This window comes from Asparagus officinalis, chromosome 1, assembly GCF_001876935.1.
Source record: "Asparagus officinalis chromosome 1, Aspof.V1, whole genome shotgun sequence".
NCBI lineage: Eukaryota > Viridiplantae > Streptophyta > Magnoliopsida > Asparagales > Asparagaceae > Asparagus > Asparagus officinalis.
The window spans coordinates 103,394,797-103,415,759 of record NC_033794.1 but is presented as its reverse complement, the minus strand read 5'-3'; the positions used below and the strand labels follow the sequence as shown (position 1 = coordinate 103,415,759).

Sequence of the window (20,963 nt, the reverse complement as noted above, 5' to 3'; positions counted from 1 at the left end):
GATGGAAACCCTTCTAGGTTACCAACCTAGACGGAATTCCGTCTAGGTTGCTAACCTAGACGGATTTCCTACTTCCGTCTAGGTTGATATTCATCTAGGTTGATCAACCTAGACAGAATTCTGTCTAGTTTGTCCCAACCTAGACGGAGCAAACTAGACGGAATTCCGTCTAGGTGTACCAACCTAGACGAGAAAATGAGCAACTTAGACGGAAATTTTCGTCTAGGTTGCGCATTTTTCTACTAGTGCTAACTAATGCAAAAAGATTGACTATTGTCCGATTAACCCATAAACCATGAAAATTCTATAGCAAAACTGCCTAAACTAGATAGAAAGTGGAGACATGCATATAGACTTCAAGGCTGTAAAATGAGCAACATCAGTGAACCCTAAACCAACAAGTGTTTATGAAATATAAGATCACTGTTGGGTGGTCCAGCTGCTACATGCTACAACAGCTAGCATATATAGTAGAAAGGTGATGTGCTTAATTCACAATGGTGCTCGTGCTGAAAATACAAAGTTTTGAAATAGCATGTGGGCATTTCATAAAGTCTGTTAAGTTACCTAACAAGATATAAGATACCACGCAGTCTTGGAGGAGACTGGGGAATTTCACAATGTCTAATTTTCTTTTCTTTTCTTCTTTCTATGACTCAATTGCATGCACATAGTGTTGGATAGCAGGTTTCCAATATGCTTCCTAATTTGTTTTGGTAACAGGTTATTAGGATTCCTAATATGTTTTGGTAACATGATTCCAAATCTGTTTTGGTAACAGGTTATTAGGATCCTTAATCTGTTTTGTTTTTTGTTTTAGAATTCTTAGTATGTTTATGATTTTAGGATTTCTATATATATGGAACAATTGGAAGAGAAAATTAAGAATAAAATTGGGAATATTTGGAGCACAGAAAAGTGGTATTTTCTGAACTATTGGTTAGGATTTTGTTTGGAGAGAATTAGAGATTTATTGGTGAGATTAATTGATGAGTTTGAGTGATTTGTAATATCAGTTTATATTCTTCTTCTCTGTTAGTGAAAAATCATATCCCTTTCTTGCCCCGTGGACTCAATCCACAATAAGTCGAGAACCCAAACTGGCTGCATTAAAATGACTGCCTACGTACCACCTTTCTAAGGGATCAAGCCGTCCGTAGTTCATCCATAAACCGTGAAAATTCTATAGCAAAACTGTATGAACTAGATAGAAAGTGGAGACATGCATGTAGACTTCAAGGCTGTAAAAAGAGCAAATTAGTGAACCCTAAACCAACAAGTGTTTATGAAATATAAGATCACTGTTGGGTGGTCCAGCTGCTACATGCTACAACAGCTAGCATATATAGTAGAAAGGTGATGTGCTTAATTCGGGTGGTCCAGCTGCTACATGCTACAACAGCTAGCATATATAGTAGAAAGGTGATGTGCTTAATTCACAATGGTGCTCGTGCTGAAAATACAAAGTTTTGAAATAGCATGTGGGCATTTCATAAAGTCTGTTAAGTTACCTAACAAGATATAAGATACCACGCTGGGTCTTGGAGGAGACTAGGGAATTTCACAATGTCTAATTTTCTTTTCTTTTCTTCTTTCTATGACTCAATTGCATGCACATAGTGTTGGATAGCAGGTTTCCAATATGCTTCCTAATTTGTTTTGGTAACAGGTTATTAGGATTCCTAATATGTTTTGGTAACATGATTCCAAATCTGTTTTGGTAACAGGTTATTAGGATCCTTAATCTGTTTTGTTTTTTGTTTTAGAATTCTTAGTATGTTTATGATTTTAGGATTTCTATATATATGGAACAATTGGAAGAGAAAATTAAGAATAAAATTGGGAATATTTGGAGCACAGAAAAGTGGTATTTTCTGAACTATTGGTTAGGATTTTGTTTGGAGAGAATTAGAGATTTATTGGTGAGATTAATTGATGAGTTTGAGTGATTTGTAATATCAGTTTATATTCTTCTTCTCTGTTAGTGAAAAATCATATCCCTTTCTTGCCCCGTGGACTCAATCCACAATAAGTCGAGAACCCAAACTGGCTGCATTAAAATGACTGCCTACGTACCACCTTTCTAAGGGATCAAGCCGTCCGTAGTTCATCCATAAACCGTGAAAATTCTATAGCAAAACTGTATGAACTAGATAGAAAGTGGAGACATGCATGTAGACTTCAAGGCTGTAAAAAGAGCAAATTAGTGAACCCTAAACCTACAAGTGTTTATGAAATATAAGATCACTGTTGGGTGGTCCAGCTGCTACATGCTACAACAGCTAGCATATATAGTAGAAAGGTGATGTGCTTAATTCACAAGCGTGCTCGTGCTGAAAATACAAAGTTTTGAAATAGCATGTGGGCATTTCATAAAGTCTGTTAAGTTACCTAACAAGATATAAGATACCACGCAGTCTTGGAGGAGACTGGGGAATTTCACAATGTCTAATTTTCTTTTCTTTTCTTCTTTCTATGACTCAATTGCATGCGCATAGACAGTGGTTAAATATGTTGGACTCCTTTACCCTAAGTGTGATCTTCACAGATATTTTCCTCGGGCAAAATTCGTGAGTCTATCTGAGGGTAAAAAAGAACCCGGGGAGGGGTCATCTGCAACTATAAAACTGTTGAAGAATGATTCAAAGTTGACTTTGTCTTTAGTTGTTATTTTGTTAGTGGAGTAGTGGCTAATAAATCTGAAATTAGTTTAGATTTTTATGGTGATTAAGTTGTTTTGTAAGCCTATATAAAGGCACTTTTAGTTGATGAATAACATAGAAAAATATTATCTCCTCATCTCCTCTCTAATTACCAACAAAAGGCACTTTTAGTTGATGAATAACATAGAAAAATATTATCTCCTCATCTCCTCTCTAATTACCAACATGGTATCAGAGCTCCAAGTTTCTTGGGTTTGTGAGGATTTTATAAAAATATAGAGTGATGTCCTCTTCAAAAACGAGGAGAGGGGGGATAAAAACCCTAGCCCTAAAATCAATGGCGGAGGCGATGATGAAGAGCAAGGCAGCGGCTTTAACCGTCGCCGAGAGATGCAGAAGCATTTTGGGTGCAAATTCCCAAGCTCACCTCAACACCATCAAAGTCGACTCCAAAGGCAGCAAGAGTGAGATTCACACTTCGAAGGTGCACTATATTTTCAAGAGGGGAAAGCCTTACCTCTGGGTTCATGAATGAGACTTGCATAATACCAACATAATCATTGATGAGCGAGGTTCTCTTTCTGTCAGCAATGTCGTTCCAGGTCCACTTACGAGTTTGCTCAAATCTATAAGAAAGCTGCCAGCTTGTGCTGCTTTAGCGGGTGACGTTATACCTCTTAAAAAATAAATTTTATTCTAGGAATCATGGTGAGATGTGCGCCATGGAGAGATTGAGAGAAGTGCTCCTTTAAGAAATGTTGGTGATTATGTGCGTCAACAAGTTTGAGATGAGAAGTGCATCACAAAGTGAAGAGAAGTGCTTTACAAGATTATGGAGAGAAGTGCTCTATGAAGATTCAAAAGGAATGACAAGAAACTTTGAATCAAGGGGGAGTGTTGAAGAATGATTCAAAGTTGACTTTGTCTTTAGTTGTTATTTTGTTAGTGGAGTAGTGGCTAATAAATCTGAAATTAGTTTAGATTTTTATGGTGATTAAGTTGTTTTGTAAGCCTATATAAAGGCACTTTTAGTTGATGAATAACATAGAAAAATATTATCTCCTCATCTCCTCTCTAATTACCAACAAAAACTACAGGGTATCAAGTTTAAACAACGATACTTCAGGGGTTCTCTGTGCAATTAACCCTTTTTATTTATAAGTGTGTTTGTCGAACTATTCAGTGTCCAGACATTTTTGAGTATGAAGCTAACAATCTAACATGTAGCATTTACCTTTGCCACATATTAGGGGCAGTCCTATATCAGATGGAGAAATCTAGCTGAAGGCCTAGAAAGCAATTGCCTTGGTCTTGCCAATAAACAAGCTCGGGGGCTAAACTCATTCCCTTCTCTATCTTTTACCGCTGAAGGCTATTGTTACTACATTTATTAGAGTTGGGAAGGAACTCGTTTCTCGTGAAGCACGACGAAGGGATAGCTTTGTTGTTAATCATTTATGTATAGCTTAATTCACACTTTTTTCGATATGTCAAAGCCAATCACCTGACTTTATTTACCAATCAGAACAGCTACCATCCATATTATATGAGATAGGTGTTGCGCGCCTTTGCGGAAGCGTGCTCGACAACCAAACACTGTCTCCATCGAAGCCTAGAACTCCAAGAGCCAAGCTTAGAATCTTCCTCCACCTAATGCCAAAATCCTAGATCTGAAATTTGAGCTTTGATACCAATTGTTACGCACCTTTGCGGAAGCGTGCTCGACAACCAAACGAGTCCGTGAGTGCACGGGAGAAGATAACCAAACCAAACACGAGTACAATCCAATCCAAAATACGACAAATCAAACAAAACACAGAGATGTATGTAGTTCGACAATTTACCTACGTCCACGGGGAGAGGATGAGGATATTCAACTAAATCATGGAGAGTACAAAGGGTTACAATCTCACAAAATCACTCAAATAAACTCTAAACCAAATATCTCAATTTGCTCACAAATTCTCCCACTCAATATGTTCAGTACAATCTCAAATCTTTGATTAACAAAACCCTAAAATCGTGTTTCAATATATATCAAAACACAAACCAAATCAGAACAGGAAATAAGGCACAGGCCTAAACCCGATTGGCAGTCGACCGCGTCAAAACTCGCGGTCGACTGGACAGAACGACATAATTCAGAAAACCATTACAGGGTTTGGCGGTCGACCAACCAGAACTCCAGAAACTTTTGTACTCATGCACGTTTGGCGGTCGATCGCGCCAAGGCTCGCGGTCGACCGGCAAGCACCCAAATACCTTTCCGTTTCAAACTTCCCGAACTTTACCAATATTTTCACCATTTCTACAATTCTCAACCTCGGTGAAGTTTTTAGAAAACTGAGCCGACACCATCATACTCCCTTTAAAAGAGGGAGTAAGGGAAAACTTTCTATAGACAAAAATACCGTTAAACTTTATTCAAATTACATTATTATAATGCAATCTTATCCTAATTAATTTAAATTAATTGCTATAGGCTTCAATTATTCTATTCTAAAAATACCATTAAACCTTTTAGGTATTACATTATTATAATATAATCTTATCCTAATTAATTTAAATTAATAGGTATATGCATCAATTATTCTATCCTATCCTAACTAATACGGAGTTTAGGCAAACTTTTCCATTGACAAAAATACACTTACCCTTCTAGATATTAGATATTATAATATAATTCTTATCCTAATTAATTTAAATTAATATATATAAGCTTCAATTATTCTATCTTAAAAAAACCCTTGAACCTTTTAGATAGTAAATTATTATAATATAATTTTATCCTAGTTAATTTCAATTAATAGGTATAACTTATAAGCTTTAATTATTCTATCATATGCTAATCAATACGTATATAAGCTCAGATTGATTTAATAATGTAAAAATTTATATAAAGTTATATATTTAAGTATTGTAAAGATTTTTTACTAAATCCTCAATAAGTATATTAAAAATTATATTTAATTATAGATTTAAGCATTTTAAGAATTCTCAAAAGAAACAATTATAATATTTGATTTAAGTATGTTAAAATTTTAATTTTTTTGCTCTATAATTGAAAAGACTTCAAAATATTAAAAACTTTTGTAGAAAATATATGATTTCATTATGATCATGTTTTAAGTAATTGAAATATCTTTAATAAGATGCATGTATATTTATTTAATATAAATTATAAAATAGGAAATTTCAAAAATCAAAAAAATATATTTAATAGAGAAAACATATAAAGATTTAAAACTACAACCATCTAATAGTTTAAATTTGGTACCTAACAAGTAAAAAATAACTCTTCATCTTATCATTTGTTTGTTTATATTTAAAATTTAAAATAAAGATAAAAATAATTTGATCAATTATAAAATATTCTCACATCTGAAACTATCTTTATAATTAAGGATATAAATGTTAATTATGTGTTATTAACCGAGATAGAAAATATCCAAATTTCATAAAGCTTATCTAATTGTAAAAATCTCTAAAGGGCTTCCATAATTTGAAGATTTGATAAAAAAAATTTAACTTACAAAATTTGGTAGAAATAATCAAAAGAATGTCAAAAATTGTATTTTTTTGAAAAAACTCATAGAACTTATCGAAAACCCAAAAGACTTTAAAATATTAAAAATTTTGTAAGAAAATCCTAGATTTTACAAAATTTATGAAAAAGGCTAGATTTTACAAAATCTCATAAGTATGCAAAATTACAAACATTTTAAATCTTTACAAAAAATTTGCTAAATTAATAAAACACAAAAACTTAAAAAGTTTATAGAAGAAATAATCCTAACACTTCAAAAAGACTCTTGAAATTTTATTAAATTACAAAAGGTATCCTTGAACTTTAAAAAAAAATTCAAGTAAGATGAATGTTAATAGAAAGTAAATATCATGAAATTTGATGAGTAAAGCCCAAGAATGAACAATATTAGAATTTGTAGCTCATTTATGATTATTATCTGCAGAATAACTTTTCTAATAAGAGCAAACATGTATTCCATTTATTCATAACACATACACGTTATATTAATACATACATGATTTTTTAGTAGCTTCTTAAATCGTTAGTATTTTGATATTAATCCCTCAAGTTGCAAAAATATGTAGACATCAGTTCCTATGTTATGTTTATGGTCTAAAATCATTAATCACGGTTAGGTTTAGACTAGCCATGGATGTTTATCTCTCCTCTCTCTCTCTCTCTCTCTCTCTCTCTCTCTCTCTCTCTCTCTCTCTCTCTCTCTCTCTCTCAATAGAGGATTTCTAATAGTCTTTTATAGCCTCTAAAAATAAAAGAGCTATTAAAGAAGACGAGCTCCCATTTTTATTGGGCGTGGGAGAAGATGAGTTGTGAAATGAATTCAAATTGGGCCTTTTTTATTTTATTTTATTTTTTATTTTATTTTTTTGAGCTTAATGGGTATGTATGTTTTGTGTATTAGGAGTGAGGGAATAATTATTAATTTTCTTAAAAACGTTAAACATAACAGAATATTCCCCATCATTTATAACACCAATTAATTATTGGAACTCATATCAACATATTTATGAACTTTGAGGGGCTAACATCAAAATATAGAGATTTGAGGGACTAATAGCAAAATACTAATGGTATATGGGATGATAAAAAAAATCCACATGCATGTCTATGTGTGTTTGCGTGTATGCGACAATTAAAACAATTTACGAGATGATGACTACAATAACAACTAGGAATTTATCAACCGATCATCAACCCTGATTCACTTGGATATTGTAGACTATTTCTGCTCATTTTATTTCTAAATTTATGTATTCTTATATGTGAACACTCAAAAATTCTTCATAATACTTTTTGTTATTTCTTTTTGTTTTGATTAAGTTTCTCATTTTTTATGTTCATAAAACAAATTTAAACAATAAAAAAATTATTTTTCACAATAAAGTTATAGCAAACATATAAGCTCAACAGAAACAAATAGAATATTTAACCATGTGCAACGTACGTACATCCCAACTAGTACCAAACAAACGTCATATTTGTTGCATCCAGTACGAAGTGGAATACGTCCACGACACGAACTCAATCCACAATAAGTCGAAAACCCAAACTGGCTGCATTAAAATGACTGCCTATGTACCCCCTCTCCCAATGGATCAAGCCGTCCGTAGTTCATCCATAAACCGTGAAAATTCTATAGCAAAACTGTAGGAACTAGATAGAAAGTGGAGACATGCATGTAGACTTCAAGGCTGTAAAGTGAGCAAATTAGTGAACCCTAAACCAACAAGTGTTTATGAAATATAAGATCACTGTTGGGTGGTCCAGCTGCTACATGCAACAAGTGTTTATGAAATATAAGATCACTGTTGGGTGGTCCAGCTGCTACATGCTACAACAGCTAGCATATATAGTAGAAAGGTGATGTGCTTAATTCTGTTGGGTGGTCCAGCTGCTACATGCTACAACAGCTAGCATATATAGTAGAAAGGTGATGTGCTTAATTCCCAATGGTGCTCGTGCTGAAAATACAAAGTTTTGAAATAGCATGTGGGCATTCATAAAGTCTGTTAAGTTACCTAACAAGATATAAGATATCACGCTGGGTCTTGGAGGAGACTGGGGAATTTCACAATGTCTAATTTTCTTTTCTTTTCTTCTTTCTATGACTCCATTGCATGCGCATAGTGTTGGATAGCAGGTTCCTAATATGCTTCCTAATTTGTTTTGGTAACAGGTTATTGAGATTCCTAATATATTTTGGTAACATGATTTCAAATCTGTTTTGGTAACATGTTATTAGGATTCTTAATCTGTTTTGTTTTTTATTTTAGAATTCTTAGTATGTTTATGATTTTAGGATTTCTATATATATAGAACAATTAGAAGAAAAAATTAAGAAAATTAGGGATATTTGGAGCATAGAAAAGTGATATTTTCTGAACTATTGGTTAGGGTTTTGTTTGAAGAGAATTAGAGATTTGTTGGTGAGATTAATTGGTGAGTTTGAGTGATTTGTAATCTCAGTTTGTACTCTTCTTCTCTATTAGTGAAAAACTCTATCCCTTTCTTGCCCCGTGGATGTAGGCAACTTGCCGAACCACGTTAAAATTTGTTGTTTATTTTTGTGGCATTGATTTGGTTCGTTTGGCCTTCTTTCGGCGTTTGTTTGATTTGATTTCTCGTAGTATGTTGGTTTGGTTGTTTGGCTTCCGTAGCTCACAACAAGTGGTATGAGAGCTTGGGCTATTTGAAGGAGTAGGTCATTTTGGAGGCTCGCCTAGGGTTTCGTTTGGTGATAAAGGTGAGATCTTTTTGGTAAAGACTCTATCTTTTTTAGTTTTAGATCTATTCTTCATTTGTTTCACATTTGTTTTGGTGCTTTGAGAAAGATGGTCGGGAAAGAATGAGTTGTGGAGGGTACTTCCGGCGTGAAGATCGTCCAAAGTTTGAATATCCACTCTATGAAGATAGATGTGAAGAAGTTTAATGGCACAAATAATTTTGGCATTTGGAGATATGAAGTATTGGATGCGCTCAATGCGTAAAATTTAAAAGATATTTTGGAGTTGGATGGGAAACCAGACGACATTGAGGAAAAGGTTTGGAAAAATATAAATAGAACGGCATACGTGGTGTGATTAGATCTTGTTTTACTCAAGATTTAAAATATGATGTGATTAATAAGACTTGGACTAAGAAGATTTGGGAGATCCTAGAGGGCAAGTATTTAACCAAGAGTGTAGAGAACCATTTGCATTTGAAGAGGAGGCTTTATCGCTTTCAATTAAAGAAGGAAACCTCCATTGGTGATCACATGAATCACTACACGAAGATTCTTACGGATTTGGCGAATGTAGATGTGATGATTGAAGATGAGGATAAGTCGTTGTAGTTGTTGAGTTCCTTACCTAACGAGGAATATGAGACATTCGTTCTTACTTTGGAATATGAGACATTCGTTCTTACTTTTATTAATGGGAAGGCATCTCTTTCTTATAGTGAGGTCACCGCTGTATTTGTGAATTATTAGCTTCGAAAAAAGAATAATAAGACTTCAATTGAGCTGGTAGCGGGAGCATTGGTCATAAGAGCAAAGAGTCCAAACCGTGGTAGAAGGTCGCAGTCTAGACGGACACATCTTAGAGTTCGTAGGAATCAATGTACCTTTTGTAAAGAGGTTGGACATTGGAAAGCTGAATGTCCAAAGTTGGTTGATCGAGCCGGGAAGAATAAGGGGAAAGCTATTCAAGTTTCAGATATGAATGTTATCAAGGTTAGTGGCAATAATTCATATTTGGATTCTTCGGGCTACTCGTTATCTACACTACCGTCAGTTTATATTGCCGACCCTATAGAGTGGATGTTGAATTCGGGTGCTTCTTACCATATTTACCTTAGGAGGGATTGGTTCTCTAGTTTTCAGGAGTTGGAAAGAGGGGAGGTCGTGCTCATGGGTAATGATCATGAATGTCCTATTGATGGTATCGGTACCATTCAGATTAAGATGAGTGACGGAGTGATTCGGGAGTTGATTGGAGTGAGGTTTGTTCCTCAGTTGAAGAAGAACATCATTTCACTTAGAATTTTGGAGGCAGCAGGCTATAGGGTGACCTTGGTCGATTCACGTTTGAAGGTCATATTGGGGTCTATGATTGTGATGAAGGGCGTCAGGAGGAATAATTTATATTATTTGATTGGGAGCATGGTGTTTGATAGAGTGATGAAGGGCGTCAGGAGGAATAATTTATATTATTTGATTGGGAGCATGGTGTTTGATAGAGAGCTGATGACTTCTTTGGATTTGGCTAGACTGTGGCATTTGTTGAGGCTGGGTTATTTAATTGATTATGTCGTGCATGGTTTGTTGAGGAGTACTTTGACCTGTAGATTGAAGTTCTTTGAGCACATTGGTATGAGCAAGAAGACCGATGTGGATTTTGATACTTCTATCCACTGATCGAGAGGTCTTTTAGGTGATGTTCAGTCAGGTATTTGGGTGCCTTCCAATGAGGCATCATTAGGAGGTATTCGGTATTTGGTTTCCACAGTTAGGGATTGTTCTAGGCATTAGTGGGTTGTAATTAGGTCCGTTGGTGTGAAGTCCTAGAAGTCAACAATAATTGGAAGAAGTGTATTTGTAGAAAGGTAACCTGTCGTTCTAGATTTGGTAGGGGTTCTTTCTTGCATTTGTGCCAAGCTCATGGCTGTTTGAGACACTTCATTAATGTGGAGATATTGGGACGACGAGATGAGATGACAGTTTTGATGGGTCGTTCCTTACTGGAGCGGGATCGGTGTTGGTTGTCGAGCATTGGTTTTGGGTTTTGAAGCTTCAACATATTTGGGTCATCTTGGTCATAGGTTACCGACTGCTGCGTGTGGAGATTTTGGATCTGGTGGAGCTACTTTAGATTTTGGGTTGCGTAAGATATTTGGTTGCCCAACATTTGGTCATATCAAGGATGTGAGATTTGATCCGATTGCACGTTTGGGATTCAGAAGTTCGTTTGATTATCAGGTAAGAGCTTCTGATTTTTTTCTGAGCAGATATGTCACATTTGACTCTCAGCAGGTGGAGAGTGTTGATCAGATCATTGGGATATCACAGCGGGTGAAGGGTGATGCTACTTCACATTGGGTGGAGATTACTCCACATACTCTAGATCATATTGCATCGTTTGGGATTCTAGCTGAGGTGACACACTTTGAAGATCATTTGGATTTAGATGCAGGTGATGAGTAGGTTTTGGATTCTAGTGCAGCTGGTGGACATATTTTGGATACGGCCATTGGTTCACCTCAGGTGGAGGTGTTTGATTTGTTTCAGTTTGGGGCCATTAGGAGAGCTATCAGTTACAGATCCGTTGGTGATATTGGTGAAGAGTTGTAAACTTTTCTATTTGATTAAGGACCTTTGGAGGTCGTTCGGGGGAACTACGTGAATGATTGATTCCTTGGGCAAGAGGATATGTAGGCAGTCATTTATGATGCAGCCGGTTTAGTGAGTTGATACCAACATTTGGAGTTTATTCGCATTCTCGTTTGGGTTCTCGACTTATTATGGATTGAGTCCGTTGTCGTGGATTTGTTCCACTTCGTACAGGACGCAACAAGTGAGACGCTTGGTTGGTATTGGTGTCGGTTCAGTTTTGGAAAAACTTCTCCGAGGTAAAGAATTGTTGGATAGCAGGTTCCTAATATGTTTCCTAATTTGTTTTGGTAACAGGTTATTAGGATTCCTAATCTATTTTGTTTTTTGTTTTAGAATTCCTAGTATGTTAATGATTTTAGGATTTATATATATAGAACAATTGGAAGAGAGAATTATTTAAGAAGAAAATTAGGGATATTTGGAGCACAGAAAAGAGGTATTTTCTGAGCTATTGGTTAGGGTTTTGTTTGGAGAGAATTAGAGATTTGTTGGTGAGATTAATTGGTGAGTTTGAGTGATTTGTAATCTCAGCTTGTACGCTTCTTCTCTATTAGTGAAAAACCCTAACCCCTTCTTGCCCCGTAGGCGTAGGCAACTTGCCAAACCACGTTAAAATTAGTTGTTTGTGTTTGTGGCATTGATTTGGTTCGTTTGGCCTTCTTTCGGCGTTTGTTTGATTTGATCTCTCGTAGCACGTTGGTTTGGTTGTTTAGCTTCTGCAAGGCTCAACACATAGTCGTCTGTAGTATCACCATTTTGAATTTAATTACTACGATTGTAGTTTCATTATGGCAGATAGACACCTGTGGTTAAATATGTTGGACTCCTTTACCCTAAGTGTGATCTTCGCAGATATTTTCCTCGGGCGAAATTCGTGAGTCTATCTGAGGGTAAAAAAGAACCCGGGGAGGGGTCATCTGCAACTATAAAACTACAGGGATATCAAGTTCAAACAACGATACTTCAGGGGTTCTCTGTGCAATTAACCCTTTTTTATTTATAAGTGTGTTTGTCGAACTATTCAGAGTGTCCAGACAATTTTGAGTATGAAGCTAACAATCTAACATGTGGCATTTACCTTTGCCACATATTAGGGGCAGTCCTATATCGGATGGAGAAATCTAGCTGAAGGCCTAGAAAGCAATTGCCTTGGTCTTGCCAATAAACAAGCTGGGGGGGCTAAACTCATTCCCTTCTCTATCTTCTACCGCTTAAGGCTAACGTTACAACATTTATTAGAGTCGGGAAGGAACTCGTTTCTCGTGAAGCACGACGAAGGGATAGTTTTGTTGTTAATCATTTATGTATAGCTTAATTCACACTTTTTTGGATATGTCAAAGCCAATCACCTGACTTTATTTACCAATCAGAACAGCCACCATCTCTATTATATGAGATGGGATATTCAGCCTAACTGTACAGTAAATAACTGCAAATTTCTGAATGAATCATGGCATCAAATTTTACTGTATTAGTCGACAGTAGATTCTGTGTTGCTGCAAAAAAGAACGAACATATTTTACATAAAGATAAATGGTAAGAGGTCACAAATGCTTTCCTTCTAAATCAAGGATCACTTTATGACTTTTGTTTCATGGAAGAAAATTCCATTTCAAATCATGTCGTATCCAACTGAACGTTGACAGGTTAATCATGTTCTCAGAAAATCTGCGGTCAATAACTGGAAGTTGCGATGAGGTATTTATCGACTTCTACTTTCTCTCTTGTTATCGAAAAATCCAGCAACCACTAATTACAGTGGAACCCTCCATGAGATCGCTATGCCTTGGACATTTGTATGCAAACTTATTTAAAGCCTTTAGGATCTTACGGACTCAGACAGAGGAATTAGGCAGGGGGTCTCATTCATTTGCAATAGTATTCTAACTAATTTTGCAATCGTAGTTGTGGTTTTCTTCCATTTGACATAGACTGGTTCTGGTATTAACTAACCCACTATTGGTTTTTCATAAATTTAATACTCCCCAAAATCCTCTTACATGATTGATTTTTCAAGTGTTGCACCTAATTGTAACCTAACAACATTTGTTCAGGCTAATGAGTCGCTAAATTCAGGGGCAGATGTATAATAAATAGAAGAAAAAAGACATGAATATCAGTTTGGGATTCAACTACCCAACACCTAAAAAGACATTAAGAACAATAGTTATCAGATCAGTTTGACGTGATAATGTATAATATGTATGCTATACTATCTGCATCATTTTATGTTCAACCATCAATATGTCATTAGTCATTAGAGTCCAATTAACAGTACAAATTTACGTCACATGAATGTAAACTCAAACCCATACTACTAATCTTCAAAGTTATCACCTGACTACATGGGAGATTGTTCAAACAAATCGATAATATAACCCGTGAGAGAAACAAAGGCACATGATACTTAACCAATATTTTTAATTGGTATACAATGATTCTCAAGAGACTAAAGCCAATTAGGTGAAACAAATGATGATAACTTCAAGTTCTCATCATATGATTAGGGAACCCTTTCATCCAATCCTCAAAGTTTAAGCCATTCTGATATCTAGCCGCTCCTAGTACTCCATGTCATCACGTACATCATACATGTGCATTAGCACGTATCTATTTGTTGTCCACCGAACTTTTATCTTATATTTTATTACCGTTTTTATTAATTTATGTTAGTATATAAAGATATATAACCCTTAATTTTCATCATAACTTTACAGTTCAAAGTTATGGTGTAATAATTAGAAGAACTTTAAGATGGTACCATAATAGTCTAGGTTCAAATCCCACCATACACCCACTGTATGAGTCCAAGTTTCGGCCTATAAAAGGGCGCTCAACCTACGGAAGCATGTTAGAATAGAATAATATAATCTTTAATTCTCACCATAACTTTAGAGTTCTAATCAAATAGTCGGAGTGACCTTAAGAATTGAAAAAAGGTGGCGTTTAACTTCAACTTCTACTTAAGAAGGAATAATTAATGTGTATTTTTCGTTGGGGATTTTGTGGAATATAATTAATGGAATAATTCGTCGCGTCTTCCTTCCTTTCCCTGGAATAAAAGCTTTGAGACAGTCATCAGCCTTACTGTCTGATACCTAGGGTCGTCTGACTTCTGTATTTCTAATTATAAAGAGGAAAAAAACCCAATATTTCATTTAGAAATGCCTGACCATGATTATTAGCATATGCAAGGCCCATGGGCTACGAAACACTACATGTGAGTGTGAAGAGATGGTCCGCTCCGATGTCATGGTAATCTTTACCATATATAATACTCAAGGAGGGGGACAATTAATGGAGCTAACATTGTTAACATACGTCAAACTAAATAGCTAGATGGTTACAAAATGCTCGAAAAAGAACAAGTGTACCTTTAACTACCCTCTAAATGTTAAAACATAAAATTTAAACAGACAGAAATGAGTTAATTCATATTTAAAATCCGATTAAATCGATCAAATTATTATTAGAGTTGCAGGATAAGAGAAGTGAGCAAATTAGTAAGAGCACGTACAGATCGTTTATTTTCTGGGACAAACCATTGCTATTGGATTCAGATCCTATCATATCTGTGAATAGTAGTGGACAGTCATCTTTTGATCTTAGCCATTTATGTATATATGGATGAGAAAGCAGCTAGGTGCAGGGAAAGGTAGCAAAAAGAACTTTTCCAAAAGGGGAGAACAAGCACAGAGGTCTTTGGTGTGATGCATTATACGAATCCCAAACTCTAAAGGAACATCAAAAGCGGACATTAAGGATGTTGTGTAGATAAATGCTAAACTTGAATACATATTCTTTTGCCCAAATCCAAACAGAAAATGCCTATAGAATTGTACGCACCTCACACCTTAGTACGTACTTCTTTCTTTATCTACTTTACTGTCAGTATAATTTTGTTTTGTTCATATCCTAGATATCTAAAGGTCAATACTCACGTGAAAACTTAGTCTACATAAACCCACCACAGCTATCAATATTTCTCTCCCATTGCCTGCCTTCTCTTCTTAATCTTCCCTCTCCAAACTCTCCTTCCCTCTCAAAGTTATTTGCCATGAAAAAAACTCAACCAAGTCCCGGCTTCTTCACCTCGAACTTCTTAGCTCTTCTCGTCGTCGTCTTCTTCTACTTTAACGGCAGGCTAGCAGAGAGCTCATCCTGCAACTTGTTTCAGGGGAGGTGGGTATATGATCCAGCCTACCCGCTCTATGATTCGTCCACCTGTCCGTTCATCGACCCTGAGTTCAACTGTAAAAAGTACGGTCGCCCCGATAACATGTACCTCAAGTACAGGTGGCAGCCAAGTGCATGCAATCTCCCAAGGTTCGTTTCTATAGATTTGGTTTTGTTGATAGCTTTGAAGTTTCTTCCACCGCATCAAAATTCTAGAGTAATGACGAGATTTAAGGTTATATTAATCTTACAGTCTAACATAGGCTGAGCATTTACTTTACAAACAATACATCTTCTATCAGCTCAATTGCAGATAGACCCCTATAGTTCTATTAATTGTTGCAGATAAAGCCCCTAGTGAACTTTATTGATTCTTTTATCCTCAAGATGTCCATTTGTCGAAGAAGAGATTTCTCTTTTTCCTGAGGATAAAAATACCAAGAAATTTAACTTAGGGTGTCTATCTACAACAATACAATTATAGAGGTTCTATCCACAATTAACCCATTTTAAACTCCTCTTTAAATGTGTGATTGTGGTATTTTACTCTAGTTTACTGTGATATCAAAAGTTCCTCCTACTATGTCAAAACTTTGAAATTCCAGTGATGATTGAGATTATGATTATATACTCCGACAGATTTAATGGCAAGGATTTCTTGTGGAAATGGAGAGGAAAGAAGATAATGTTCGTCGGAGATTCGATAAGTCTGAATCAATGGGAGTCCCTCAATTGCATGCTTCATGCAGCCGTGCCTTATGCTAAGACTTCTATATACAGAAAACAGTCACTCTCTACGGTCAGATTTGAGGTCCGGTTCTCTTCTTAATTTCTTTTGCATTCTCACTTATTTTGAAGCATGTAAAAATTTTTGTTTCATGTTTATTAACTTGATGGTTTTGTTGATGTTCACATCACATGTGCATGTTTACAGTCATTTATTTTTTATGTGAACATAATTGTAGGCAGAAATGCAATGTTCATCTTTTTCCTTGGCCTGGTCCTTTTCTGACTCCTTTTTTTATAATAATTTGAAGTACCTACTTCATTATATTGACTAATCATTCAACGATTGAGAAATGGATTTATCTTACCTTTTGTCATTACGCATGAAGATATCCAACCTGGTGGGATTCTTGGTGCAGAAACCAAGACTTTTGCTTTTTTCTCTAAAGAAAAATAATCTAGTGTCCTAGCAATTCAACGACAAAGATCACATATCTTTTAAATAATTAATTTGGATTGTACAATTATAATCTAAACCTAAAGTAATGAAGAAAATTAAAATGGTACATCATTAAACATTAATCATGTTTCGATTTCACTATGTACACATCTAAAAGTTGGATGACTCAAGTTTCAGTTCATAATGAAGACTTAAGAGATTGATTAAGCCTAATGTGTTACCAATACTGATAAGATGCACTCATGCATGCTAATTTGATTTGAAAACTAAATGCCTTTACATACATGGTCCAATAGAGATGCTTATTTTTTGTACAACTTTTAGTGTATCAACCATTATTGAATCGAGTGGCACTAGAGGCACACCCTTGGACACAATCCCAACCACACCCCCTCACCTGCTACAGTGCAGGGGGGCCTCACATGGGATTTTTTTTAAAATTCCATGTGGGGCCCCCCTGCACTGTAGCAGGTGAGGGGGTGTGGTTGGGATTGTGTCCAAGGGTGTGCCTCTAGTGTTTCTTTATTGAATCTATCTTCACTTTAGCATCAGCGAAGTAAGGACAAGTCCTATTGAGTATATTAACGGCAATATCATACACATGTCCTGTTTTCATCATTCCTATAGCAGTAGTCAACATTGCTGGGCATCTATAGGTTGATAGGAGATAAATAAAAACTTTAAATAAAAAAAAAAGAGCTGGTGTCTTCGCTCAACACTCAAATAGTAGATTGTGATTAGACCACACCTTCTTATATATCCACAGACTGGGGACTGGTTATCAGTAATTTTAATTTTAAGAAAATGACTAAATGTAAGTCCTAAAATTCGATGAATAAGAGTTTAACAAGACCTCTCTAAATTGTTTATAGTTAAAAAATAAAATCGTCCAGTTTAACGCAAGTCAGCATGAAGACTATAAAAATAAAAGACGTTATCATGTTTTTCTTTTCCCGTTCATGACGATCTAACATGAATATCAAGATGTAAAAAATCACTTCCACAGCACCGAACCTCTATAGTTATGACGAGAGTTGATAGCTATAATTTTATACTCTAACATGACTATATAGGTGAGTTGCTCTTTTTGTGCAACAATATATATTAATATATAAATCCGGTTTTAAATATGTAACTTGAGATACGGATGTGGATTGTTCAGATACCATGTTAAAATCATTTCCAGTACACCAAACCTCCAGAGTAGGACTGATGGTTTGGGTACTATAATTTTGTCCCCAACACAAGATTTCATCAATCAGAAACTTTAATTCCACTTGTATCATAACCACAATCATGAATCATTATTAATATTTTTTTCCTAAAGTAGCTAACCCATCAAACTAGCTTCATGACCTACTTCCAAGCCTAAAAAGGCATATGTAGGCTTTTGCTTGAAGCGCCCCTTGCACACAAAGGTCTGTCTTTACTTTCTCCTTTCCCCTGTTTACTCTTTGTCTCCACAAATATTCACAAGCATTTAGAACTTCTAACAGATGCTGAAAGCTCAATGAAATGAGCACATTAATGAAGTGGAGCACCAAAAAAAACATTTTTGCATCTCACCATTAAAGATCTAAGTTAGAAATTTTTATATGAAGACGGTTGACATGTGATATACGAAGATCCATCTTGTGAAGAACGAAAGAAAACAACAGAGTTCACGTGACAAACCACCAGTCACGAGATTCAAGCTCTCAATAGATTTTTATTATGATATATAGAATGACTTTATACAAATTTTCTTTTCTGTAATGAAAAAAGTCACTATGCTTGAACTAGCGTCCAAAGGTATGTTGTTTCCGCATGTGAGCTTGAGTATGAAAACTAATGTTGGCTTGATAGTTGATATACATTGTTATAGTCCACAGTTCAATAGCTTATGCTTTTAGATTGATTTTTGGCATTGGATCAGAGCATATCAAGCTTCAAGTTTAAAATATATTCATATTTTTTATATGAATCTCAATAATCCATTCAATAGCTTAACCTTTAGTGTTAACCATACTGCTTTCCAAGTTGTTGAAATGACACGTGGGTAAATTACTTTTTCCCTCGGTTTAACTGAAAAAAGATGCTAGGCTATCCTCTGAATTGAGGTAGAGGAATAATGTATATGAGATTCAGGGGTGTGAATTCTAGGAAAAAAAATTTGCGGAGGGTGAACCTGCACTTAACCCAAGATCAATAAAAGAAGGCAAAAGTTTTGGCTTTGAAATCTGACAATCTGCACTGAACATTGTTGCAGGACTTTGGGGTGTCAATCATGTACTATCACTCAACATATCTAGTAGACATTGTTCGTGAAAAGATCGGGCGTGTGCTGAAACTGGACTCGATACAAAGCGGGCGTGCGTGGCTCGGGGCTGATATGCTCATCTTTAACTCATGGCACTGGTGGACTCACACTGGAAGCATGCAACCGTGTGATATCTGCAAACACAAGAAACTATATTCAGCTGGTCGCATTAATCTCTACTTATTACATAATTGGTTCTTGTTTTCCCCCCCTCTCCCCCTTTTCTTTTCAGGTGGGACTATGTTCAGTATGGGAATCATATATCAAAAGACATGGATCGATTACAGGCATTCGAGAAGGGGTTGGGTACATGGGCCAACTGGGTGGACTCCAATGTTGATACGAGAACGACTAAGGTCTTCTTCCAAGGGATTTCTCCGACACATTACTTGTAAGTTATCGTACATAAGAAAGGTAGCAAGCTGCACGATTCTTAACGTGTTGAGAATACACGATTGAGCGTAGCCCTAAATAAATTGGAAAAAGGGAAATAAAAAGAACAATAGACTAAATTGTTTAAATGTTTGGGGTACTCTCCGGACTCCGTAAACTACTAAAGAGATCCGATTAAATCCCCGGCATGTGGTTTCAAAGCTCAAATTATGACTAAGCAACTTTAGTTAGTAGATTACAGGGCCGAAACTATATGAAAATTATGGTATAGGTCGATAAGAACATTATGATTTGAGTACAATGTCCAACTTGACTATTATTGGAAATTTCCTCTCTATCCTCTGATAAATGTTGCCTTTAAACAAAAGAATAATATTTATGAAATCAGACAAATGTCGATTTTATTTATATATGTTCTTATTCCGATGCTTAATGAAATCAGAGGAGGAGACTGGGGTGAGATGAACGCGATGAACTGTAACGGACAGACACGGCCACTAAGCGGATCGACGTATCCAGGAGGTTCCCTTCCTGCAGAATCAATAGTAAAGGAGGTGTTGAGTAAAATGTCGAAGCCAGTGTATCTTCTTGATATAACATTGCTCTCTCAGCTAAGAAAGGATGCTCACCCATCTCAATACAGCAGCACACACTCGGGTAATGACTGTAGCCATTGGTGTGTTGCTGGGGTTCCTGATACATGGAACGAATTGTTATATGCAGCTCTCCTTTGAGATACGTAGGATAAGCAGCATTGTCGAGACACAAGAAGAAAGAAAAGAGATCATAGTTTTGTTTGAAGGTACTGTTTACAGCATAGATTAATTGTCTTATTGGAAGTAAAGGTGTAAATAGTAAAAGATTCGTGCATTCAAAATCCCTGTTGATGCCTTAGAGGATAAAAGTCCTTCTGTGGTTAAATGACTTTTCAAGATTCTATAACCTGTTTCATTCTTTGGATAGTTACTTTTGTGGTCAGAATTTCATAGTTGTAATTTTGAAGTTCCTGGAGAAATAACAGTAGAGGGTTGTTAACTGCAAGATCAAGCAGACTATGCATAAGCAAGCGGCTCGCTTTCTAAATAGCCCTAAAATTCAAGTTATTGCTCTGCAATCTTACAGGTAGAGAGGAGCTATTTGTAGGAGTCTGTGAGCTCCTTTGTGCAACCTAAGCTCGGGCCACTGAGTTGAACATGTTATTTTGGTTCAAACCACTCCCACCAGCTAGCCATTCTTTACATTTGTTTTTCATGACCCATGTTTACTCATCTATACTTCACTAGGTCCGGATGTGAAATAAATAAATAGGGTATCACAATGACCGT

General features: G+C 35.8%; 1 protein-coding gene across 1 annotated transcript; it reads left to right on the top strand.

Moving 5' to 3' along the window:
• On the top strand, positions 15,558–20,600 carry LOC109828826 (protein trichome birefringence-like 37). Its single transcript, XM_020395781.1, has 5 exons — positions 15,558–15,910; positions 16,400–16,571; positions 19,195–19,370; positions 19,478–19,636; positions 20,081–20,600. The coding sequence occupies exons 1-5, from the start codon at positions 15,642–15,644 to the stop codon at positions 20,370–20,372; spliced, it is 1,068 nt and encodes a 355-aa protein (XP_020251370.1). The 5' UTR covers positions 15,558–15,641; the 3' UTR covers positions 20,373–20,600.